General features: G+C 39.5%; 1 protein-coding gene across 1 annotated transcript in view; it reads right to left on the bottom strand.

The window, feature by feature from the left end:
• Positions 1 to 4023: 4023 nt before the first annotated feature.
• The window catches only part of LOC131431650 (ATP-binding cassette sub-family G member 4-like), a 64832-nt gene continuing 42383 nt past the window's right edge, over positions 4024 to 26472 (bottom strand). The window contains exons 2-9 of the mRNA XM_058597488.1: positions 22551 to 22858; positions 6301 to 6446; positions 5998 to 6236; positions 5526 to 5939; positions 5356 to 5456; positions 5136 to 5291; positions 4577 to 4782; positions 4024 to 4510 (exon numbers count right to left, since the gene is read on the bottom strand). Coding sequence (XP_058453471.1) covers positions 4369 to 4510; positions 4577 to 4782; positions 5136 to 5291; positions 5356 to 5456; positions 5526 to 5939; positions 5998 to 6236; positions 6301 to 6446; positions 22551 to 22858 — 1712 coding nt within the window. The 3' untranslated portion in view covers positions 4024 to 4368. The remainder of the gene's footprint in view (positions 4511 to 4576; positions 4783 to 5135; positions 5292 to 5355; positions 5457 to 5525; positions 5940 to 5997; positions 6237 to 6300; positions 6447 to 22550; positions 22859 to 26472) is intronic.

Genomic DNA, 26472 nt, shown 5'->3' on the forward strand with positions numbered 1-26472 from the left:
GTGAGCGTGTAGCAGTGAGTGAGTGAGTGGGGAATGACGGTGGCATGCGTTGTGTCAGAGGCCGCGAACGAGTGTATAGAATATAAGTAGATATCTGCGGAAAGGAGAATAACACATAAGTAAAGATATTTATTAACAATTATCTCCACATATTAACAAACAGGGACATCTATATTAAAGATATCTCCAGCTCTCAAAATAAACGTCATTCTGAGAGAATTCAGAAATACACCCAGAGAATGTTTACGTATACACTCTTACCAGAGTCTTTTGAGTCAAAACCTACCCAAAATGAACTAAAGTGAGTCTTCCCAATTTTAGGTAACGAGTGATGACCTCAAAATTTAGGTAAACGTAAGTTATGCCGTAACCAATCACGCTACCCATTTTTTACGATCAAGTCAAAGTATAAGTAGATAACGACCTAATTTTGGTAGCCAATAGAAGAGCTCGACAATGAGTGATTTCTCCTCAAAAAATAGGTAAAAATGATTTCCAGTGTAGAAAAAGTCACGAGAGTGTACTCGGGTTAATAGAACCGAAACAGTTACAGCAACGACACGACCAGGCACTTCGAAGGAAAATCAGAATAAAAAGTGTTCGTGAGCGATTTACCGCTAGTTACCACAAATATAGCGACCCCTTGATGGAGATGAAAATAATCTTCTTAAGCAACACTGCTTAAGTTGCCACGAACTAGTAACCGAGGAGCCCCATAATAAATAAACAAACCACTTGGAAAAGTTTCGAAACAGTTCAATTGAAATTTCAGCGTCAAAATCAAAAACTCGAAGTAATTCTGGAGAAATTAAGATTGTGAAAGCTGCACGAGGTAGCGCAGATCCGGGAACTGGTACCCCTGATAAATGAAATTATCAATACGACGAAGTTAGACGCTTTCACAATACGCTAGGTACGACGAATAAAATTTGGCTAACTGAATTTTTATATTTATCCCGAATTACAGAATTATTTTGCACCAGAGCCAGATTCAATAGTTGATCTTGTACCAGACCGAATTTTAAATTTGTAAGATACTATCAAGTTAATGGAACTGGGTGCAAAATATGCAAATCTGACATTAGATGTAGTGCTGCGATAGACAGGCGTCATGCTATATCATCATCAAGAGCTAGGAGCTCTACCTGTATTGTAGTCACGAAACTCATTCATGATGAGTATCAAATTATTCAAAGAAAATTTGTTTTTACAGGTCACAATTCTGATCAGATCCCACATCCTAAGAACCCGTACTTCTCCGTTTTGCGAAGTGAAGGAATTTCTCGAATGTCCAAAATATGAAAGCGTATTGTTTTTCATGTACGTTGATTAGCAATTAAGGTCGAATGATTTGGAAGAAAATCAGAAGTGGCGAATATACATAATTTTGACGAATACTTTAGAAAGTCATTATAAAAAAAATAAATTTTAGTTCTGTTTATAAGGCTATTCGTACCTGCATATGAAGTGCGATTCTGGAATGGATTTAAAAATAAAGCTCAAATATTTAGGTATCTTTGATTTTCTGCAAACGAATTACTTGCATCTCGTAGAATAGTACTGATATACCGGATCGACTCAGCTTTATCATTCATATTACGATACTAAATTTCGATGGTCAGATTGATAAAAGGATTCGCACTAGCGCGTTATAACGGTTCAAGGACTTTGGCAGTTTGCTATTATTTTGAAACTCGTTTACATAACAGACTGCCGTCATAGATCTGATCTGAAGTCTGATTATGTTAAATTATTTAACAAACATCTACGGATATTGGAACAATATGTGATATCGACAGCGCAACAAAAGTATCCAATACAAAAGATTTTGGTCACATACGGCAACCTGATAGCGCCGGTCCTACAAGAAATTTTTCGTATGTTCAAGTCTCAGCTGAACTAATCGATCCACTGCTCTTACCCGTGATGATGCTGCAGAACTTGTAATTTGCTACGATATAAGATCTTCCACTCGAAGTAGTTTACATTCTTCAAGTCTTCAATATGCAGTAACCAGGTTTTTGGTAACTGTTTTTCAAAATCAATAATTCACCAACCTGTGTTGCCAGTTTCAATAGTATTTCGAGAGATTACATTTTGACATTACCAGTTACTGCGGGTTACTTAAATTTGCGATACATTTCCGTAGACGAGTGGCAGGTCATGTCGTCGGTTACAGTTTGTAGGCTGTTTTTGTTGGTGATCAAAAGAAACGAAGTCACCAGTTTCCAGGGGCGGAAGTAATACTACTTTTATTCATACCGATTAGAATTCGCAGTAAAGACTGTCCCAGAAAGTATGGACGCAACCAAAAACCGCTTCCATTTCACAATGGTTCAGAATCTGTCCATTTTTATGGCTGCACCCTGTTGTTTACACTCCTCTCTAACCACTTGTGCAGTTGTTTATTCGTTTTCATTAGTTTGTTTCGAAATGCGTGGACTTTAAGCAGAACAACGTCGAAAAATTGTGTACAAATGGTGCACAGAACGCGGACTGTCACTGAGAAAGATGATAGCAAAAATGGAAGGAGTAAGTGAAAAAGCCGTGAGAAATGCAATCAGGAAGTTCGGTGAGGATAACACCTTTGAGGATAAACCGAAAACGAGTCGAAAAAAGGTCCTGCTAACCCTCAGTTGGATAAACGTTTACTGAAGGCGTTCGAGCAAAAGAAGGAGGTTTCAGTTCGGGATGTGGCCAAAAAAATGGGCACAATGAAATGTTCTTCGTGCTAAAGAACGTTTGAATCTTCGAACCTATAAGAAGCAGAAAAAACCAAAATGTAGTCCGAAACAAGAAGCATCGATCAGGCCGAGGGTTCGAAAGCTGTACAATACGATTGTTGCTGGAAATTTGAGCTGCATAATTATGGACGACGAAACCTACGTGAAACTCGATTACAAATCCTTGCCGGGACCACAATATTATACGGTGCGAGAAGGGCAAGTGTTAAATCAGTCCGAGACATCGATTAAAGTTGAAAAATTTGGTAAGAAAGCTATGATCTGGCAAGCAATTTGTAGCTGCGGTAAGATTTTGAAACCCTTCATCACCACTGCTTCAATAAAATGCGAAATATACATCAGGGAATGTTTACAAAATCGACTTCTACCCATGATTGTTGTCTTCTGGCTAGATTTTGCTTCTTGCCACTACTCGAAATCAACGGTAGAATGGTATACTAACACAAATGTCACTTTCGTCCCAAAAGACATGAATCCACCAAATTGCCCACAACTTCGACCAATTAAAGAACTTTGGGCATTTACAAATGCACATCTTAGGAAACATGTCTCGGCAGCCGAAACCATTCAACAGTTCGCAAAAGATTGGAGAAAAGTGTCAATACCTGTCGCCAACAAGTACGGAATTTAATGAGAAACGTTTACAAGAAGGTGAACCAGCTAGTCTACAATGGCTAAGTAGCAAATGTTGAGAATAATATTCGGTTGTTGTAGTCTAGTATTATCAGTATATCGAATAAAATTTGAATATCTAACACTTGTGAATTATTTACAGCGAAATCAAAGTGCGTCCATACTTTCTGGGACAGTCTTTATGTTAAAAACGTTCTGTGCGGTACAGTCTGTTATTTTGACATTTGGATCACCACATATAATATTCACTGCCGAAACCTAAGCTTGCTACATTTTATTCATACGTCCCATTGAATTTTCTATTAGATTTCATTGGTATTCGCATCGCAGTAACGTTGGAAAAATTGAAGGCATTTTTGATTTGATCGCTTCAAATATTCGATGGATTACGAACTATTACGAACGTTACATCGATGCAGCCTTAAAAACAAAAATGGCATTAGAGTATATGGTAAAACACAGCCTGTTGTAAATTGATAACTTACTTAGTCAGTTTACACATTACATTTACAATTAATGTTGAGGTATCGAGCTTGACGGCACGATCTGGCAATGGATAAATCTGTTTCATTTAAGGACTGATGACAGAAAATACGGGATGATTTCCGACACTACTGAGATATAAATAGGGAACATATATTACGGAGTAAAATAGGATTTATTTGTCGAATTACTTATGATTCTACATTCCACGTAACATTAAAAATTTTTTGTTCAATATAAATTTACTTATTGAAAATAAATATCACTAGCATAACTCGGAAGAGAAACGGTTATTTACACAATACACTCGAGTTGATACAGTTTTCGATATTTGGCAATTGGTTTTTGTTTCAGCTCCCGTATTTACTAACGAATCAAGTGCATTCTCACGCAGAACGCTGAACGGTATTACGAATATCAACTGTTGTAAGACTCCCAGCAACTAGGATTAGTCTTTTTGGTGGAATCGCTTGGCGAGGAAAAGATCATCGGTACGGATCCAGACTTCTTACCGAACAGCCATGACCTTCCAGCGTAGCATGAAGTAACAGAGAACTCGCGTCAGAACCAGAGTGATCGAAAGTGCGTATATATCCTTCCAGAACTGATCGTCTTCCATTGCGATCTCCGAAAGGAACTTTGCTGGGTACCTTTGGATAACAGAAAAAAAAGATCGATTTATTTCATGGTAATGAGACTAATCAGATTGGACGCACCTATAATGGCAGTACGGTTTCAGTTCGCAGTCCATCGTGGCACGACCCTCGCCGTAGATCGCATTCACGTAACCTTCCAGACCGTACCGCAGATAGGAGATGTGAGTTCCCCACTTAAGATAGCCGGGCAGATCACGCAGTGTCACTCCGAAGCCGGCAAACATCATCATCGGGATGGACAACACCGGTCCGAGGAATGTTCCGTTCTGGTTCATGGGAAAAACGGGAATGAAACGAAAGGAAAGTTTGTTCTTATCATTTGATTTGAAAAGCTGTCAAAACAAGACGCGAACGATTGGATGAGCAGTAGGCTCTAACGTGGTTGCCAGGGGATGACGTCAATGGCAAAACTATCAGAAACGTGTTTTTCTACACTTGACTAGTTTTAGGGTGAAATGTGAGCTGAATAGTAGTAAACTACTGGGACTGTCATTGTGTTTTTTTCTGTATTAGTGATAATCAAGTTGAAGGTTCGTCATGTTTGGGTGATACAAAAACTTCAATATTATACTGCCATTATGATATTAATGGTTAGAATCTAATCAATTCAATCGCTTACCACAACGTTAAACCAGGCACCGATGGCAAGACCAATGCTTTGGGCTATCAAAACTATCAGGAAGCTGATCGCGAAGAACATACCGAACCGGAATAGTTCCATAGGCTGAGCACTCATGAAATAAATTATACAAGTGAACATCAGACAACAGGAAAACTGCGAAGAAAAAATGAGTTGGTTATTCGAAAATAAGTTTATTTAGCAACGAAAAATCACTTACCGAAAGAGGAAGATCGATTATGTTGACCGAGAGGTAGTAACTTTTAAGCGTGTACCATCGATTGAAGTGTTCCTTCAGAATAACTCCCATCTCGGTCGGGACTGGCAAATGCAAATACAAATGAATAGAAATTAAAAATTCACATTAATTCTCAGCAATATATAACTTACATGTCAGAACTGTCAACATCATGGTCGCCATCATGTGGTGCATCAGAATAGAAAATAGCAAATTGTAATTATCCAGAACCCTCGATCCTTCGTTTCCAGCGTCGATGAACAAAAATCCGAGCATTCCAGCGATCAGAATGTTCACCCATATCCTCAGATGCGTCAGCGTGGAGTCCCTCTTTGCTTTGATGATCCCCCGTTTGATCAACACCTCCAGTTGGTGCCACTGCGAGGTCGCATGCAGTTTATCGCTCTGTTCGATGACCTTCTTCAGTGGGTACTTCTTCCGTAATTGTTCCAGCTTTAGAACCCGTCGCTTATCCCCGAACCAGTCCGTACTCTCGCCGTTGCCCATCTCCATCACCATCGTTTGGATTTTGTCCATTCCATGTTCCCCGCAAGCCAGTTCAATAACTGTAATCATAGACAAATTTTAAGTGGAATCCAGGTCAAATCAAATGTTCGATCTTACCGTAATCGGCGGGATTGTGATACACCGGACAAGGCATATCCACGGACTGTAGGAACGGAACCAAACTGCTGGTACTGCCCTGGTACATGCATTCACCACTTGACAGGACGTAGACCTGATCGAACTCGTGGAACAGTTTCGCCGATGGCTGATGAATGGTGCAGATGATGGTGCGTCCTTGCTTGGCTAGCTGCTTCAACAATTCCACCACTTGATTACAGGAAAAGCTGTCTAATCCACTGAAAACAGTATCGAACAATTCCGTTATTATCCTACGCATGCAGAAGTAGGTTAAATACATACGTAGTCGGTTCGTCGAGGAACATAATTGTCGGATTGTTGATCAGCTCCAAAGCGATCGAGAGACGTTTCTTCTGGCCACCCGACAAACGGCTCGTGATCGTATTCTGATGTTCGTACAGCCCCAGAACGGTGAGGATATCTTCAATCTGTAAAGTGTACGATGGGAAAAGAGGAGTTCAAAGAAACAACGATTGTGATAGGGAATCTTAATAAAGTAAAGATCGCTGGATCGTATTTTTTTGTATATTCTAGGATCGTGACAAAACCGAATGCCTTACCAATAGCACATGAAAGTGAAATTTTCATAAATTTCGTTCAAGTGTGTTGTGAGTAGAATTGCAAATGAAATAACCGGATTGTGAAATCACTTTATAATTAACTCTCTGCTGATTATTTTTCAGTTCTATTTCCGCATAGTCCAACGTGTCATTCTTCTACAGGAAACACTCCTTGAATTGATCCGGTTCTAACAGATCAAACTCACATTTGTAGTGAACTGATTACTAATGCAAACTTCGACGCAGACCATCTTCAAGTTACATTCAGAATTCCAAATGAAGCGATAATTAACCCAATTAGCTCTACATTCTTGGAAAAAATGAAATTCACGATTGACGTAACTTTTTTTTTTTTTTTTTTTTTCAAATAAAATTTTTATTAGGCTCATTTGCTTTAGCTTAACGTGGCCGATTGTCTTGTTGTTAGGGGGAGAGAAAGGGATGCCGTATTACGGGGCGGCATACTCCCCAGTTAGTAAGGGGACATAGGGAGGGTGGGACCTACACAGTATTGAATTGAAATTTGAATACATCATTGGTTTGTGGCATACATCTTTTAGACACATTTTGCGTTCGATGAATCTTCATGTTTTTCAGCTTGTAGCAATGAAGAGATTATTCTGGATTGGGATGCTTCGTTGGTGTGTTCTGACGTTGATGTGACGTTTTTGGGTAGCTTCCAGCAACTCAGTCAGTTCAAGGCAGGTGCATGCTCCGAAGCATCGTTTACACAGGCCATACTTCCAGCAACGTAAAGAAGAGTGCGGTAGAGCTGTAGACGAGAAAGAGATAGGGAGAGCACTAAATTTGAGCATTGATAGTTTTCAAGAAGTTATAGATGAGAGTCATATAAGGAAGATTTCGAGTTGCCAAGACGTCGCGGACTGGTACGAAGGGTGGTATACCTCGGGCCCGAAGGGAACCTATGAGTTGGGACCTGGCATCACAATACTCGACACATGTCCAAACAACATGTTCGATGTCATGATAACCCTCACCGCAAACGCAGACACCACTCTCAGCGAGCCCCACACGACGGAGATGCGCGCTGAACATATAATGATTAGACATGAGCCTTGACATTACACGAATAAAGTCTCGACTCACGTCTAACCCCCGGAACCAAGCTTTCGTCGATACCTGTGGGACTATTGAGTGTAACCATCGTCCCAGAGTTCCACTATTCCATGTATTCTGCCAGCTGGCTAGAGTTTTCTGACGACAGCAACTGAAAAATTCATTGAAGCAGATTGGTCTTTCATAGATATCACCTTCTAGTGCGCCCACCTTGGCTAACGAGTCCGCCCTCTCATTGCCCCGTATGGAACAATGTGAGGGGACCCAAACCAAGGTAATCTGGTATGATTTTGCAGATAAAGCACTCAATTGTTCCCGTATTCTCCCCAGGAAATACGGTGAGTGCTTTCCAGGCTTCACTGTACGGAGAGCCTCAATGGAACTGAGACTGTCCGATACAATGAAGTAGTGATCTGTGGGCAGAGTGTCAATGATCTCAAGGGTATACTGAATTGCAGCTAGTTCTGCGACGTAAACTGAAGCTGGATCACTGAGTTTATAGGAAGCGGTGAAATTTACATTGAATATACCGAAGCCAGTGGACCCGTCTAGATATGATCCGTCAGTGTAAAACATTTTATTACAGTCGACTTCTTTAAATTTATTATTAAAAATTTTTGGGATCTCTTGAGGGCGTACAGGATCCGGGATTCCACGAATTTCCTCTTTCATGGATGTGTCGAAAAACACAGTAGAATTAGAAGTATCCACAAAATGAACACGATTGGGAACAAACGAAGAAGGATTTATATTCTGAGCCATGTAGTCAAAATACAAGGACATAAAACGGGTTTGTGAATTAAGCTCGACGAGCTTTTCAAAGTTTTCTATCACCATCGGATTCAAAATGTCGCATCGGATTAGCAGTCGATATGAGAGATCCCAGAACCTGTTTTTCAACGGTAAGACGCCCGCCAGCACTTCAAGACTCATCGTATGGGTTGATTGCATGCAACCCAAGGCAATACGTAAACAACGATACTGAATTCTTTCCAGTTTAATGAAATGAATATTCGTAGCGGAGCGGAAACAGAAACATCCATATTCCATTACTGACAATATCGTCGTTTTGTACAACCTGATCAGGTCTCCTGGGTGAGAGCCCCACCAAGTTCCGGTTATTGTACGAAGGAAATTGATTCTCTGTAGGCATTTTCGTTTCAAATACCTAATGTGACATCCCCAGGTACCTTTGGAATCGAACCAGACCCCGAGATATTTAAATGTGAAAACCTGAGCTATTGTTTCACCCCCTAGTTGAAGCTGTAATTGCGCAGGTTCTCGCTTCCTTGAAAATACAACCAGCTCAGTTTTCTCCGTAGAGAACTCGATACCCATTTGAAAAGCCCATGTCGACAAGTTGTCGAGGGTATCTTGCAATGGTCCTTGGAGATCGGCAGCTTTGGGTCCTATAATAGACACAACACTGTCGTCGGCAAGTTGTCTTAGCGTGCAAGATGTGTTGATACATTCATCAATGTTATTTACGTAAAAGTTGTATAAAAGGGGGCTTAAGCATGAGCCCTGAGGAAGACCCATGTAACTGAATCGCTTTGTCGTCAATTCACCATGCTCAAAATGCATGTGTTTCTCGGACAATAGATTATATAAAAAGTTGTTCAAAACTGGTGAAAGACCATGCTGATGCAACTTCTCAGATAGAACGTTAATGGAAACTGAATCGAATGCCCCCTTGATGTCGAGGAAAACTGATGCCATTTGTTCTTTACGAGCAAATGCCATTTGAATTTCTGTTGAGAGCAACGCTAGACAATCGTTCGTTCCTTTGCCCCTGCGGAACCCAAATTGTGTACCTGAAAGCAATCCATTTGTTTCGACCCAATTGTCTAGACGGAAGAGAATCATTTTCTCCAACAATTTCCGGATACAGGAAAGCATAGCAATCGGCCGATACGAATTGTGATCGGAGGCTGGTTTTCCAGGTTTTTGAATAGTAATAACTCTCACTTCTCTCCATTCGTGTGGGACAATATTACCCTCGAGGAACTTGTTGAATAAATTCAACAAGCGCCTTTTGGCAGAGTCGGGCAGATTTTTCAACAAGTTGAATTTAATTCTGTCTAACCCCGGGGCTCTATTGTTACACGACAAGAGCGCAAGTGAGAACTCTACCATCGAAAACGGTGTTTCGTTTGTATTCAATGTCGCGACGCGGGATATCTTCTGTTCCGGAACAGAATCAGGACATACTTTCTTAGCGAAATCAAATATCCAGCGGTTAGAATATTCCTCGCTTTCGTTCGCGTGATTTCGATTGCGCATGCGACGGGCCGTATTCCAAAGAGTGCTCATTGCTGTTTCTCTCGTTAATCCGTCAACAAACCTTCGCCAGTAACCGCGTTTCTTAGCTTTAATAAGACTTTTCATTTGAAATTCTAACGCCGCGTATTTCCGATAATTATCTGGAGTTCCGTTCTTTCTAAACGAGATGAAGGCTGAAGCTTTTTTCGTTTTCAGCTCTGAGCACTCTTTGTCCCACCATGGGTTGGGAGAACGCATACTAGTTTGCGCGCTAGGTACTCGTTTCGTCTGAGCTTGAATTGCGGTGTCAAGAATCAAGCCAGCCAAAAATGTATACTCTTCCTCCGGAGGAAGCTCCTGTGATGTTTCTAGTTTCTCAGATATCGAGCTCGCGTAACGTTTCCAATCAATGTTTCGTGTGAAATCGTACGAAACATTGATTGTTTCCGATGGTCTTCCACGGTTGGTGATAGAAACTATGATCGGCAAGTGATCGCTACCGTGAGGATCACAGATTACCTTCCACTTGCAATCTAACTGTAGCGAAGTCGAGCAAAGGGATAAATCCAGCGCACTTGGTTGTGCTGGCGGTCTAGGGTTCCGTGTCATTTCTCCCGTGTTTAGAATTGTCAAATTGAAGTTGTCACACAGATCTTGGATTAACGAAGAACGATTATCATCATATAAGCAGCCCCATCCTGTACCATGCGAGTTAAAGTCCCCTAAAACCAGCCGCGGTGAAGGAAGAAGTTCTATGATGTCTGCAAGCCGACGATGCCCTATCGAGACTCTGGGAGGAATGTAGATAGAAGCTATACATAGATCTTTGCCTTTAATATTAATTTGGCAAGCAACAACTTCAATTCCCGGTGTCGAGGGGAGGTTAATACGATAAAATGAATAGCACTTTTTAATCCCTAAAAGTACCCCTCCATAAGAGTCTTCTCGGTCCAGGCGGATTATGTTAAAATTATGGAAGTCGAGGTTGATGTTAGAAGTAAGCCAAGTTTCACTCAAGGAGAATACATCGCAATTATGAGTATGTATTAAGTGTTTGAAAGAATCAAGTTTTGGGATGATACTTCTGCAATTCCACTGAAGCACAATGATCATATCTTCGATTCTCAGTGGTAAATTATCCATCAAAAGATACGATCGCTGCAAGGAGGGGCCATTGTTCAGTCAACTGTTTTAAAAATGTCCTTACTGTTGGCAGTAGAGCAGTTAGGAAGCTTTTCAGAGGATCAGTAATATTGAAGGCTGTTAATATCCAGTCCACGATATCAGAAAATTTCAATAATCCAGCGTTTGTTGGATTTTCTGGTTGTGCTTTGGGGTCATTCGGGTTTTTTGATGCCCCAGGAAGTGCTGGGTACTCCTTATCATCCCTAAGTTTTTTTAACCCAGGAGGTGTTTGCTTCGGTTTTGAGTCAGCACTTTTTGTTTCCGTTTGGTTCTTTTGTGACGAAGAGGACAGTCTGAGGCCTTTACGAGGAAGCTTGGGAGAAGCCAGATGTTGTCTTTTCCTGCTTCCTTCAACCTGTGTGTAGGAAGGTCCTTCGCCTGGGTCGTCAGAGGTATCCTATTCAACTGGCAAGATTGCAAACGGGTTCTCAGGGGTCGATGGAGTGGTTCTTTTTAAGATTTCCGCATAAGAACGTTTGGAACGTTCTTTCACGGATCGCTTCAATTTCTCCGCACGCTGTATGTACGTAGGGCACACCGAAAGATCATGAGGATTCTCCCCGCAGTAGCAACACTTTTCCACTGCTCTTCTGCAGAGATCGTCCTCATGGGCCTCTCCGCATTTGCCGCATCGCAGTTTGTTGCAACAATAGGTTGCCGTATGACCTAGCTGTTTGCAGCTTGTACAATGCATTACCCGCGGTACATACAGCCGAACAGGTAGACGAACTCCACTCACTACCAAATAATTTGGAAGTGCAGATCCGGCAAAAGTCACGCGAAATGAGTCCGATTGGTAAAATTTACCATCTATCGATTTGGAGTGCAATTGCTTGCACTCCAAAATTTTCACTGGTTGAAGGTCGGGGTTTTTGAAACGGCCTACCCCGTCCTTCATCAGATCTTCGATTGTCAGACTTTCGTCACGGACCACACCGTCGATCTCCACCACATGAGACGGGACGTACACGCGGTACTCCTTCGTGAACAACTCGTTGGTAGCAATCCCGTTTGCTTGCTTCAGGTCGGACACAACAACGCGTAACTTGTTTGGCGAAACCTTATCTATTGTTTTTATTGCCGAGTAATGTTTTTCCAGGTCCCGAGCAATATTTAAAACTCTGAGAGACTTTAATTTGGGCCGGAAGTATACCACCCACGGACCCCCCGAGCCATCGTCTTGGTAAACTTTTTGGCGGGCAGGCAATATCTTAGAGGGAGATGGAGGCATCGGAGAGGGAGATGGCATCGGAGAGGGAGATGGTATCGGAGGGGGAGATGGTATAGGAGGGGTAGATGGCATCTCGGAATCAAACTCAGCCTCTAAATGTTCTTCGTTCATTCGTTCAGCTTCGCCCTCCTCCGAGACACCCCCACTGTCATCAATATTCATATTTAAAGTGCGGGAGTAAAGAAGTCTCCCGCACTTGAAATGAGAAAGAAAGAAATAAAATGAAAAGAAAATATATAAATAGTAAAAGTTGAAAGAAAAAGTTTGAGAAAATACTTAACAGTATGTCACGGTAAGCTGTTAGGTGAGTTGCTCCTTCACTCCTTCGTTGTGCTTCAGCGTGACCTTGACTCAGGATTTGGCTGCTGCGATGCGGGTAGCAAACAATAGAAATAACTGCTGCCCGAGGATAGCACAATAGCGTCTACTGTCGATACCGATACAAAACCGGTGCACAGACAGAACTCACTTGCGGGGATGCTACTTTTTATCACTTTTATTTAATGCCTATACTACAGCCTCTGCTGTGATAGGCACCTTCGTCTTACCGATGTCGATTGTTAAAAAAACGCGTGTGCTCACTTCGAACATTCGGTTACGAATGATTGACGTAACTTCAAGCAGGCCGTAATTTTGTTCGGTGATGACACAATATTACAGGGTCCGGCACTCGAAGTGTAACCAACTTCAGACCGCTCGCGCAGCTGACGCACGGGCATCAGCTCTCTAGAAATTTGCTAAATGACAGTTCGGAGTTGTATTGTTTACAAGAGCAAGAAAGCATTTTGCCAAAAGTGAACGCGAAAAAAAATCTTGACTTGAGAGAGCGAAGGAGTTGCTTCGTTTGGCCGAAAGCGGTCAATTTCCGAACATTGTATTTTCTGACGAGAAAATTTTTCCAATTGAGCAATTCGTAAACTCTCAAAACGATAGGGTTTACTTGACCGACCGTTCATACGAGAATTTGAGTCATCGATTGGCCACCAGGAGGCAGCACCCGCAACAGATAATGGTTTGGGCCGCTGTAACCGCAGATGGGCGCTCTCCAATCGTTTTCATTGAGCCTGGCGTCAAGGTAAATGCGATATATAATCGGGAAAGTATTCTGGAGGTTGCTTTGAAGCCGTGGGCAGACAAACATTTCGGTGGCAGACCATGGACGTTTCAGCAGGACTCGGCACCGTCTCACAAAGCTCGAGTGAACCAAGAATGGCTGAAAAACAACGTTCCGAACTTCATCACGTCCACACAATGGCTCTCAAATTCACCAGAATCCAATGGATTATTCTCTTTGGGCCATTTTGGAGAGCAAAGTCCGAACTAAAAGATACACCAGTCTCGAGGCGCTGAAAAAAGTTATTGTCCGCGAGTGGGCCAAAATACCTGCAAGTCACATTCGGGCAGCTTGCGATTCGTTTTTTGACCGTCTCAAGGCCATAGTCAAGGCAAAAGGTGGTCATATCGAGCAGAAGTGAATTGATTCTGAATTTTGTAGTATTTTTACACATTTTGTACTTTGAATTAAGTAAAAGTAATTTTCCAAACTGAATTTATGGCCTTTTTAATCGGTTACACTTCGAGTGCCGGACCCTGTACATCTATTAACATGTAAACATAATGTTTGAGTCTGTATCGATGTAAACTTCAGCTGAATCAACTGTGAAGTTGAAGATATGACATTTTTACATGCTTTGCAATGTAAATTTCAGTGAATTATGACGCTGCTTTTATGTGCATCTATAAAGACGTAAATTTACACGATTGTTTTTGAGTGTGTATATCATAACTGCCACATTTAAAAATATTAGATGCACATAAATGGAGCGTCGCAGTTCACGCAAATTTACGTGGAAGAACATTTAATATTGTGTCTAAAACTCCATGACATGAAATTCGTTGAAATAAAAAAAAGGAATTTGTAGCAACCCATCACGACTTGAACCGAGAATGGTACATTTAAATTCATACAGTCGCACCTGCTAGCAGAACGCAAGTTACAGTCGAAACCAGTAAAATACAAGCTCATGTAACATTAAGTCATTACAAATGAGATTTTCCGTCATTTGACAAATTAGGTCTTTATGAATTACATCGTATGAAGGATTAAGTCATCTGTGAAGTTCAATTTTTTTTGGTGTGTATATCATAAGTGTGTAACTATCATGGAGCAAATTACTTACAGAAAAGATCGCACATTGAAAACAGAATGAAGCGAGAAATTGTTTTAGTAAATTCTTCCGATATCGATATAGCAATAGATCATTTGAATCATTGTCTAGCAGTTCCCTAAGCACAAACTAAATGCAAAAAGTGTCTACGAGGGGGGAGGGGGGGCTTTTAGGTAAAGTCTGCGTAGTCTCATATATTTTTTAATTTCCAAAAAAAAAATGACGTAAATAAGCCAACCAAGCTAGAATAATGTTTCACCAGCTTACACAGTTCGAAAAAATCTTGTAATCTTACATCGTATTTCACACAAAATTATATTCAAGAGCATGTAAAATTGTATAATATAAAAATAACATGGCTTGAATTCGAGTGAAATAAAAAAACTAAAGATCAATAGCAACAGTGCGGCTTGAACCGAGAATCATTCGATCACAGAGCACTTCGGTTAATCGACTGAACCACAGAAGAACATATCTGCTTGTTGAATAATTGATACATATGAATCCATAAAGCGGCATTTGGTAGCCGAGTGCAAATTACACTCGAAGTCTGTGAAATTCTGTGCAAGTGGAATATTGCTTTATTAGAAAAATTAAAGGGCGGGTAGGGTCAAACACTTTTGAAAAATCATTTATATTTTCTGTGTATTTTCTTATAGTAAAACATTTCAAGAGTATTCTGTGAAATTTTTAGGTCGGAACAAAACTCTGGAAATTATGGGCCTTTACTTCTGCTTATCTCATACTGCGAAGAAGTAAGAGCTCGACACACAGGCCCAAGATTCCTGCTTCATTTGACTTATAAACTTGACAAAACATTATTGAAATGTTTCATTATAACAAAATTCAAAAGACAAAATATGATTTTTTGAAAATATTATATCCTACGGGCTCCCTAGAGTAATAAATTGTTTCCATTGATTTTCTAGACAAAAACATTCAAACGCGTTTTTCTCGAAAGCAGGTTTTGAAAGTCCATGTCCATCGTCATTCAAAAACTACTGCACCAATTTTTTTCAAACTTTGCACACACTTTCTACATATAGAAAACAGACCCCAACGTTTTCCTTTTAGTTGTTTGTTACCTAGGGAGGTTTTACAGCTTCATAATGGCGGATTTTTTCGTGAAAAATCGTAGTTTTCACTTTAAACAACCACCAAAAGTTCAAGAAATTAAAAATAAATCAAACAAAAACGTTGGGGTCTAGAAAATCTTCTAGTCTAACTATGCTGCTTTGGTTTGTTCACTTCTGATTAGTCTGCGCTAAGATACAGTGGACACCGCAAATCATGATTTTTAAGAAGTGTCCTTAAAAATACTTCTTCGCCGACTTATTTCTCAAAATTTTTCCATGAAAAAATTACAAAATGTTATTCTAATAATGCTTTTTATCATGCAAAACATTTGAATTTATTTTGTTGAACGATAATTCTGAAAAAAAATTCGCAAAAATGATCACCCTACTCCCCCCTTGAGTAGCTGTAAATCGTATCGTTTGTAGAATTATGTCACCTGTAAAACTCATCATTTTTTTCTGTGTAGCTTTACCTGAGGCCAAACAGAAAAAAGAAAAAAGTAAATGTCTAGCATTGCGGAAGTGCAAATTTACGAAATTACACCTTAGATGCACCGATGAATGACTTTCAAAATCAAAAACGATATAACTAAACTAACTTTCAACACAAATGGTATACTGCTTTGCTCGCTTTACGGCTTCTAGTATCATATTGTTGACAAACAAAATTTATCCAGACCACTTATTAAGTATTTTTTGTAACACTAAGGCTGTGGACCATTTCGTGGATTATTTGAAATTTTAAATAAAATTTGACAGTCGAGCAGTTAGCAGTTCGTCGTTAACAAAAATAACCCTGCTCGTGAGTATGGTTATTATTGGCAGTTCGATAGTTATTTTCCAATACTGGAAAAAATAAATCTTGCAAAACAATTATGATTTTGAATCTTGAGTAGAAATCACTCCTGTATTACTTCTTTTATACTTACAGTAAAAGAAAATACCCCAATCAGAAATTTCAATACATTGTCAAACTCTAAGTTCTTACGTTCTCTGCATTGAAAACAATACTACCTTGTGCAAAAAGTTCGCGGAAACACCACCGTGTGGCGCTCTCAGTCATCTGATTAGATTTTTCTAAGATTGCCACATCTGTCATTGATATTCTATCAAATTTTCCGATTGATACCTGGACATTTGTAAAAGTTACGCTGTATTGAAAAGGTGAAAGACTGTAACTTGGTTAAAGCCGGGTATAAATAAATCAATTTTAATAATAATTAGTAATTTGCAACAACGAGTTTGCATTAAATTTTGCGTTAAAAACGGTTTCAATGGTGCGACGACATTGCAAAACAAACAACAACGAAAACATCAACAAAATCAAAGAATGGATGACCGTAAACAACAAATTGACTATTGAAGAGGCGGCAGAAGAGTTATGAAACGTTTGCGTGAAGCACTTCGCCGAAAAATACCAGATTTGTTGGCAAACAACTCGCGTAACTTGCACCACGAAAACGATTTGTGACGAGAGCGGGTTATTTCACCGAAAGTCGTTTCGCCGAAAATCGTTTCACCGAAAGGGTCATTTCGCCGACAGGGTCATTTCACTGAAGGGAACATTTCGCCGAAGGGAACATTTCACCAAAACGGTAATTTCGAATACATCATATTATTTTTTTTTTCTTGGTGTTATGTCTCCTGTATAACTGATGTGGCGCTGCCAACTAACCGAAGCCAAGATGGCTCGGCGGCACAAAGCCGCCGAGGTGACGCCAGCTGAGTTGGCCGGTCAGAAGCGGCGGCCTCTTGCATACAAACCTACAACCGCCTGGTTTGTCCGGTCTACTTAACGCTAGGTTTCATTGATTTAGTTATGTGCGAACGAGCGGTAGCGAGGTCGGACAGCACACGAACCAAAACTTTTCAAAATGTACCCTCTGAGAGAGTGATAAGGTTTTGATTGTGAATATCTCTTGTTGTATCAAACGAATCAACATAATTTTTGCTACATGCCATCGGAAATATGATCACAATTTTATTATAACATTTTTAGTTGTGTGACATAATCTCAAATAATTCAAAATTAAACTTTTCCGAAATGTTTGGTATAAACGAGTATCAAAGAGGATAATTAATAACGTGTTTGCCTTTCTCGTATTTTTAAAGCTCATAGCTCAGTGATCTATGAAAGGATTTATATAATCTAACTACCAATAGAACTGAACTTTTTTAACTTAAACGTGTATAGCAACAGCCTTGAAGTATTTCAATAGTACACTATTGAAAAACCTGTCTCATTTGACCCATGTCAACACCAGCCAACCAGAACGCGTTCTGAGGAAGAAAACAAAATATTTGCTGCTGTACAATAAGTCGTTCGAGAAAAATGTTCCGAACAGTGCTTAATATCGTAGTGAGTTCCACAATTTGGTCCTTCTGAAAGGCGGGAATGAATCCCGTACAGCATCCTGATAGTTTCTTTCAATGAAATGCAAATCCGAAATGAAATAATCGACATTAAAATTTTGCTGCCAATATTTTTATAGCCGTTAGGACAAAACGTAATCACGTAAAAGGAAACCTCTTAACAAAAATTTGGATTCAATCGCCACTGCGAGCAGATGTATTGTGTGTCGTTTGCAAAGCTAGTTTCGCTTCCGACAAGTACGTCACAGCTGCTAATCGTTTGCATTGGTGAGAAAACAACGAAAAGAGGACAACGGTGGGGAGCATCACACAAAATCAGAGGTTCCAATGGCTCTAAAAGTTTCCTAAAGAACTATTAGGATTCCTTGCTCGCAAATCGAAGGTAAAATCCTTAGTTTAGTGCAAATCTAGAACTGTTTGATTAGATTTGTGCACTTTTCGCTGTGTGAAATTCACAGTAATCGAGATAAAGTGAAGCCTTCTGTTTTTGCGAACAATGTTCCAGAATTTAACGTCGTAGAGAATTACGCAATTTGACCCTTCTGAATGCTAGAAACGAATCCATACAACATATTTATAGTTTCTTTCAAAAAATTATGCAAATTCGAAATGAAATAATCGACATTAAAATTCTGTATGCGGCTAGTTTTATTATAAAGAACTATACTGGTTATTTCATAATATTTGTGTTTCAGAATGTTTAATGTAACTAATCTGTACTTTAGTTTAGGAGAATCGTTTCAAATTCTGGTAGTGAAAAGGGGGAATGCTTGCATAATTCATACAATAGATCAACTAATTGATATTCGGAAGTGTTAAGGAACATGTCAGTTGTTTTCGTATTCACGACATCCAGTTATGTCTCTGACATTACCCACCCGCCTTTTCATTTTCTTTTAGTAAACGAAAATACCACATACATTTGCCTTGTAGATACACCTTGTCTTGCTTTGATGCTTAGTAGCTAATAGTCAACCAGTTTTCTTGGGAACTCCGTTCTGAGGTTCATTAAACAATCTTTATTCAAGAGTACAAGAATCAAGCTTTATTCAAGAAGTACAATTGTAGGTCAACAAAACGGGTGTTAACGCTATCATCTTTCATTTCTCTTTATTTTAAATCAGTTTCAATTATAACATTAAGACAATTGCAAGAATCGACGTAATGACCCTTTCGGCGAAATGGCATTCGGCGAAATGTCATTCGGCGAAATGTCATTCGGCGAAATGACCGTTTCGGCGAAATGGCTTTCGGTGAAACGACTTTTGGCAAAATAGCTTTCAGCGAAATGACCCTGATCCCACCGTCACACAATGTCATCGTTATCCGTGAACTTAAAAACGAAACAACTGGTGGTGCATTGGAAAAGTCTACGAAAGTCTACGAGGGACGGGGGAGTAAAAAGTTCCTATTTGAGTTCAAGTTTTACTTAAAGACTCTCCCAGAAAGTATGGACGCAACCAAAAACCGCTGCCATTTCGCAATGGTTCAGAACCTGTCAATTTTTATGGCTGCGTCCTGTTGTTTACACTCTTCTCTAACCACTTGTGCAGTTGTTTATTCGTTTTCATTAGTTTGTTTCGAAATGCGTCGACTTTCAGCAGAACAACGTCGAAAAAATGTGCACAAATGGTGCACAGAGCGCGGACTGTCACTGAGAAAGATAGCAAAAATGGAAGGAGTAAGTAAAAAGCCGTGCAAAATGCAATCAGGAAGTTCGGTAAGGATTAACCGAAAATGGGTCGAAAAACGGTCCTGCTAACCCTCAGTTGGATAAACGTATACTGAAGGCGTTCAAGCAAAAGAAGGAGGTTTCAGTTCGGGATGTGGCCAAAAAGTGGGCACTTCGAAGTCAAATGTTCTTCGTGCTAAAGAACGTTTGAATCTTCGAACCTAGAGGAAGCAGAAACTACCAAAACGTAGTCCGAAACAAGAAGCATCGATCAGGCCGAGGGTTCGAAAGCTGTACAAAACGATTCTTGCTGGAAATTTAAACTGCATAATCATGGACGACGAAACCTACGTGAAACTCGATTACAAATCCTTGCCGGGACCACAATATTATACGGTGCGAGAAGGGCAAGTGTTAAACCAGTCCTAGACATCGATTGAAGTCGAAAAATTTGGTGAGAAAGCTATGGTCTGGCAAGCAATTTATAACTGCGGTAAGATTTCGAAACCCTTCGTCACTACTGCTTCAATGAACAGCGAAATATACATCAAGGAATGTTTACAAAAACGACTTCTACCCATGATTCGAAGCCACAAGGATCCAGTTGTCTTGCTTGGCTAGATCTTGCTTCTTGCCACTACTCGAAATCAACGGTGGAATGGTATACTACCACAAATGTCACTTTCGTCCCACAACTTCGACCAATTAAGGAATTTTGGGCATTTACGAAGGCACATCTTAGGAAACATGTCTCGGCAGCCGAAACCATTCAACAGTTCGAAAAAGATTGGAAAAAAGTGTCAAAACTTGTCGCCAAGAAGTCTGTACGGAATTGAATGAGGAACGTTCGCAAGAAGGTGCGCCAGCTAGTCTACAATGGCTAAGTAGCAAATGTTGAGAATAATATTCTGTTGTTGTAGTCTAATATTATCAGTATATCGAATAAAATTTGGATATCTAACACTTGTGAATTATTTACAGCGAAATCAAAGTGCGTCCATACTTCCTGGGACAGCCTTTACATGTAGTTATTTTTATAGGGTTGAGAATTTGTAACGATTCGTGGTCGCTCAATGGTTCTTACCAGACATCGATTCCGATCAATGCGATGAAGTTTTTCTCAGTATAAACCGAGTTTATCTTATTTAAATTAGGAACTAATTTTAAGCACTCAAGATTTACACTGGGTCAGCTCCAGCATTCTATGGCGAAAATGCCATACCAGTATTCCATCCAAACTCGCATGGCTTTTAAGTCACGTGCATCGAATTTAATTACAATTAATGAAAGCTAACCCGTATGAACTAACACGAATCGTTTTATCTATGCTTTGTTCGATGCAATTCTATTAGTTCGATGTTTACCTTCGATTAGTTAGAGATGGACAATTCGCTCTTGAGCTGTTCTAGTGAATCGAATCATAATAGTGAGTTCCAAGCGAGAAGAAATGTGTGCACGAACTTTCGTTTGTTCTTCCAAGCTTGAATCTATCATTCTTAAGGTCTGAGGACAGAGGGTCGCGTGTTGAGTTTTAAATCGACCACGTGGCTCGCTCCATTTCCTTTGCGCATCGTATTTCTCTTGTACTCTCTCGTATATGAGCAAACTGTACCGGGTTGCCAGCATACATTTTATTACTTTGATGAGAAGTTTTATCACATTAATCTATCGTATGGGTTGGACATTACATGGATTCCGATGAACAATGAAAAAATATTCAGCTTTCACAAAGATTGAATGTCTGTGTGTTTGGCAGCCTTGTCGAGCCAATTTTATTTCTCTCTCCTTTTTCAGAATGCTATTAGCAAACCAAAGCGAAAAAAAAATGGCGGATGCATTGAAACTGACTTTGTTTCACAGAAAAATACAAGACTATTTTCATCGCGATAACATATATGTTTTTATGTACTAATCGCATCTAAACTAAATTATCTAGATTTGATGGTACAAGCCTTCTAAGCCGAGATATTCGATGAACAAGTAGAGGTATGCATTTCCGAGCGTTCCATTTTTCTGCAGTTCTTCAGTCCGAGAAAAATAGAACACGAATCCATGAATCATTCTGAAAATTTCACAGAATATTCTCAACTAAACTTCGAAGACATTGTCAGGTGGCTTTTTCTATATTCTGCAACGTTTCCAAGAAAATTTAATTTGAAACGAGAAAATAGCAAAAAACCTACCACTTTACGGTACTGTCCTCAGCCCTTAAACGGATGAAATGAAGTAAGAAAAGTAAGTAAGAAATCTTACCTCTCACTCAGTAGGCTATGGTGCGGACAGGGATGCCACTTTTCCAGAGATTCAACAAATGCGGTATAATGATATATAATGATAATTTAGTCGACTATTATCATATCAAATAAAGATAAACAAATTCGCGTTGCATTGAAGAAAAAAGGTACATAGTACAAAAAAAAGCTTCTGTTCAATCTAAATGAGCTGAAGAGCTGGTACATCGAATCGATACACTTTGGTAAGCTGATCGGTTCGGAGCTGCTCACCAATATGAGCTGCTTCGCACATTTATACTATTAGCAACCTTCCTATGACATGTTTCATGTGAGACTGAAATTTTAGCAAAAATATTTAAATTGCATTGAATTGCCCAATCCGAGAAATGCTCCTCAACTGATATATCGCTTACTCCTTCAAAACCATCGTGGAATTTGGCCTTTCTGTTTCAACAGACTTCGCAGCCGATTCTTAGCGGCGTACAGAATCATTGCATGGCTAGTACTAAGATCTTACTGGCACTATGAATCCTTCCAGGTCGAGGCTCGAACATATGACAGCTGGCTTGTAAGACCAGTGCCGTATGCATTGAACCGCCAACCCGGGTTTACATCAAAAGTAGTCAAATCATAGGTACTTTTTATGTTCTGTACAAAGGATAAACCCTTCTCTTCGGATGTCACCTGCACTTACCAGCGATTCCTTCTCGTGCCGGGACACGTCCTCCCCAAGCTTCAGATCCGCGGCAATCCTCATGTTCTCCAGCACCGTCAGCAGCGTTTGCAGCTGGTCCGCTTGCGTGATGTAGCACGTCATCCGTCGGAAGCTGTTCAGATTCCGAATTCGTCCGTTTACGTACACCGCTCCGTCGACACCGGTCCGCCGGTATCCGGACAGCACATCCAGCAGGGTTGACTTACCGGCTCCCGATGGGCCCATAATTGCGATCAGCTGTGATCCCGGAAACTTTCCGTTCACTTTGTGCAGGATCTCCTTCTGGCCTGTGTGAGAGAAAACGAAAAAAAAATAATTTTCTAGTGTGTTACAAAATGACTGATACTACAGTCGGATAGATTCATTTTCCTTTAACGGGCTAGCAATGGATTTGCTTTCGATATCTTATCAATGCGACTAACTTGTTGCAGCATGTTTACTGACGAAGTGCAACTTGCTGCTGTGCAAAGGTCGTTCCGGAAGATGTGTCAATAGTCAGTAACGCGATGCAATAGTTTGCTGATTTGATTAGAAAACAGTTGACACCTACAGTGTACAAAGATTGCATTAGCCCTGTCTCGCTCCCGCACTCGATTCTCGATGGAATTGCACCAGAGGCATACAGTCGACGAGCCCATTCTAATTGAGATCCGGCAACAAGTAGACTTGAACTTCGCTCGATAGGGTCGAATCGGGTGGCAGTCGATGTTGTTCAAATAATATACCAATTCATAATCAGAACTAGAATGTTAAACACACGGGCCCGTACTGTTCGAATTAGGGTGCAAAAGTACCCAACTGCAGGGAAGAAGAGTGCTCGCAACTGATAAGCTGGCGAGGTTGACAAGCTATTTTGAAACGGGCGCAGAAACGAACAGAACTTGTTTTTGCAAATTAACGGTTAGTAAACGAGTGTTTGATTAATAGCTGATATTTGATTGAGTGTTTTAGTTTCAGGGAGCAAAAAGTAAGTCATTAACAAGGTTCACTTCAGTTGTTTATCTAACTACATCTTTAAATCGATTTTCGGTAATTGCTACACTGAAAATAAATAGGAAGCTGTCACAAAAAAAGAAATTTTATGAAAAATAGTTTTATTTAAAATGTGTACCACAAGTTGTTTTCGGGCAGCAATGTCAGAGCTCTTTCAACAATATTGGGTCATCACGGAACGACCGAAATTAGCTCTGCGCCTAATTCGTTTTACTGTTTTTGAATTAGTTGATTTGAACAACAAAATTTCCAAAATAACTATGAAATTAGTTAAAATTGAGAATTTACTTTGCTGAAAAAAACTCTTATTTTTAGAGAATGTGTTTAGTTGGCAAATATCCTGGACACAATCCAACAATATTTCAATCCAACACGAAATTCTCATTGACAACTAATTTTGTTATTAAAATCAGAAAATTTGTTTCTATTTATCTATCACCATCATTGCTGAAGGATAGCACAAAGAAAACCAAAATGAAATTGGTTTTATTAACAAGTTTATTAACCAAAAACTCATGAGAAGTGTCAAAGAAAAACAATCCATAGAAAAGCTAAAAATGACAGTCTTGTTGAAACTGCTTGCAAATTGTTTTGATATTTTTCGCATGTGTTACGATATATCCATATATAAATTTCTAACCCGATATGTGAAAATGACGTAAACTCTTAGTGGAAAATGTATTTATTCAGAATTTGTGTGCATTCGAAGCGTTTGTGCGTAATAATTGTATACGTCAAATGATGTTTTTTGTAGATTTCAACCTTCCGGGCCACGCCGTTTGGTGTACTACTTGTATACGGTTTTTGTTTTCCGAATGCTCAAAGCTTTCAGTGCGAGAGTCGATTTCGCAAAGTCGAATGAAGAAAACAGCGATTTAGAAGAAAACGTTTCACGAAGAAGTTTATGTTTCGTTTATGTCTTTTCCTCCAATACAACATCTTATTTATACCTACCAATATAGAAAAGACGACTTTTTTTTTTCGGTAGTAGTGTGCCATCTAGTGGCTAGTATGTAGTCATTACGGTGTTAACGTTTTTTCAGTGACAGTGCGACATATAGCTGCAAATTGCAATTCAACCATTTATGTTGGTTGAAAACAACATTTTATTTCTCTAATTCAACTAAAAAATTAGTTGAATGAATATGAAGTGTGCCTTAGCTAAGAAATGACAGCACGTTTAATTGGTGAATTCAACTAAAAAATAGCCATTTAAACTTTTTTATTATTATTATTAAGGGAATGAGAATTAAAAAATCTAAATTAGCATAAGTAAGATATTTTTAGTTGTCTCAAAAAATAACTAACTAAAATCAGAAAATCAACTAATTTTTTCGCCAAAATACTGATTTCGGTCTTTCCGTGTGCAGATATGGTGATTGATTCCTATTTTTTTCCAGGACGATGATGGAGATAAATGATTTTGTGATGGCCGTTGTTCGTGAACATGGTTTGAATGGCTACTGGTTTCAACAGGACGGCGCAACATGCACTACAGCTCTACTAACAATCGATTTTTTACAACCGTTATTCCCCGGACGAGTCATACCGAATATTTTTTGTGGGGCTATATGAATTCCAAGGTATGTGCCGATGAACCAAGAACCATAGCTCAACTCAAAGACAACATACGACGTGAAATCGCCGCCATATCGGCCAAAACTACGAAAAAGGCCGAAAAAAGGGCACATTAGGCACTCAAGGCCAAAGGTAACTGTAACATATCTCCTTGAACCAAAAAAAAAAATCTTATAATCGGAATGAAAATAAATAAAAATGATATTTTCTTATATTTTGTTCTGAAGCTTCCTTTTTAAATGGTCCATCCTGTATCTGCACCATTAGGAGTGACATAAAAGCCATTTGCCTGCGCCTGAAAGTATTACGGTTCATCTAACAGCTTGTAAATTTAGTTTTGTCTGAATTGAATCCGAGAGATGTGGAACGACAATGCTGCAAGTCCGAAATGTTACTAAAGAGGTATACAAACTAAACGTGTGACAAGCGGAAAATATTTTTAAAGTTAACGAACTGATTCATAGTGGATAAATTTCAGAAATTATCAGCAGAAAAAATGACAATATCAGGACCGATTTGCTTCAGTTTGGATAAAATTTTGTATACGTCTCCGACATGAAAAATTTGTAATTTTGCACGTATTTTCAAAACGAATGAATGCATTTTTTGCAGACACTTTATTCAAATCATTGTAACTCAGAAACCGTAAACTGTACAAGTTGTCGAATGGACACTCTAAACGGTTTAAACGCTATTCGCACTATTCCGGGATGACCGGGACGGGACCATCCGGGGCTATCCGGGACGTTTTTTTTTCTCATCGGCGATGCCTGAGCTGCCGGCAAAAGCTCGGCGAGGAATGTCGGTGGCAACCGCCGGCAGTTCAGTCATCGCCGATGAGGAAAAAAAACGCCCCGGTCGTCCCGGACTAGTGCGAATAGGCTTTTATACAGTGAAAAAAAGCTGAACGCATTTTCATAAATTCTCTAATTTTACCTTCTTATATTTTTATTTTTAACTTGTTTATATAACACACAATTGAGAAAAATTTGACTAGCGGCTTTTAGGAAAGAAAGAAGTTACAGCTAAAATAATTTAAATGGTTTTGTTAGTGCCGATAAAAATGTCACTTAAATATTAGAATATAGTTTCACAAATTAAAAGCAATACCTTTGCTTATCCTTGCTCCTATACGTAGTCGTTTTCGATATATTTTGACATTCAATTAGAAAAACACAGGTTTTTGGAGCAGTTTTCCATTTTTCTTCAAACCGTTGAAACTCGAAAACTATTTATTGCACAAAATTGAAAATCGAGTTTACATTCTATAGTATATACATTAAAAAAAATTCAATAAAAATTTACCAAGAACAAAAAACAATATTTAAAA

Source organism: Malaya genurostris, chromosome 2, assembly GCF_030247185.1.
Source record: "Malaya genurostris strain Urasoe2022 chromosome 2, Malgen_1.1, whole genome shotgun sequence".
NCBI lineage: Eukaryota > Metazoa > Arthropoda > Insecta > Diptera > Culicidae > Malaya > Malaya genurostris.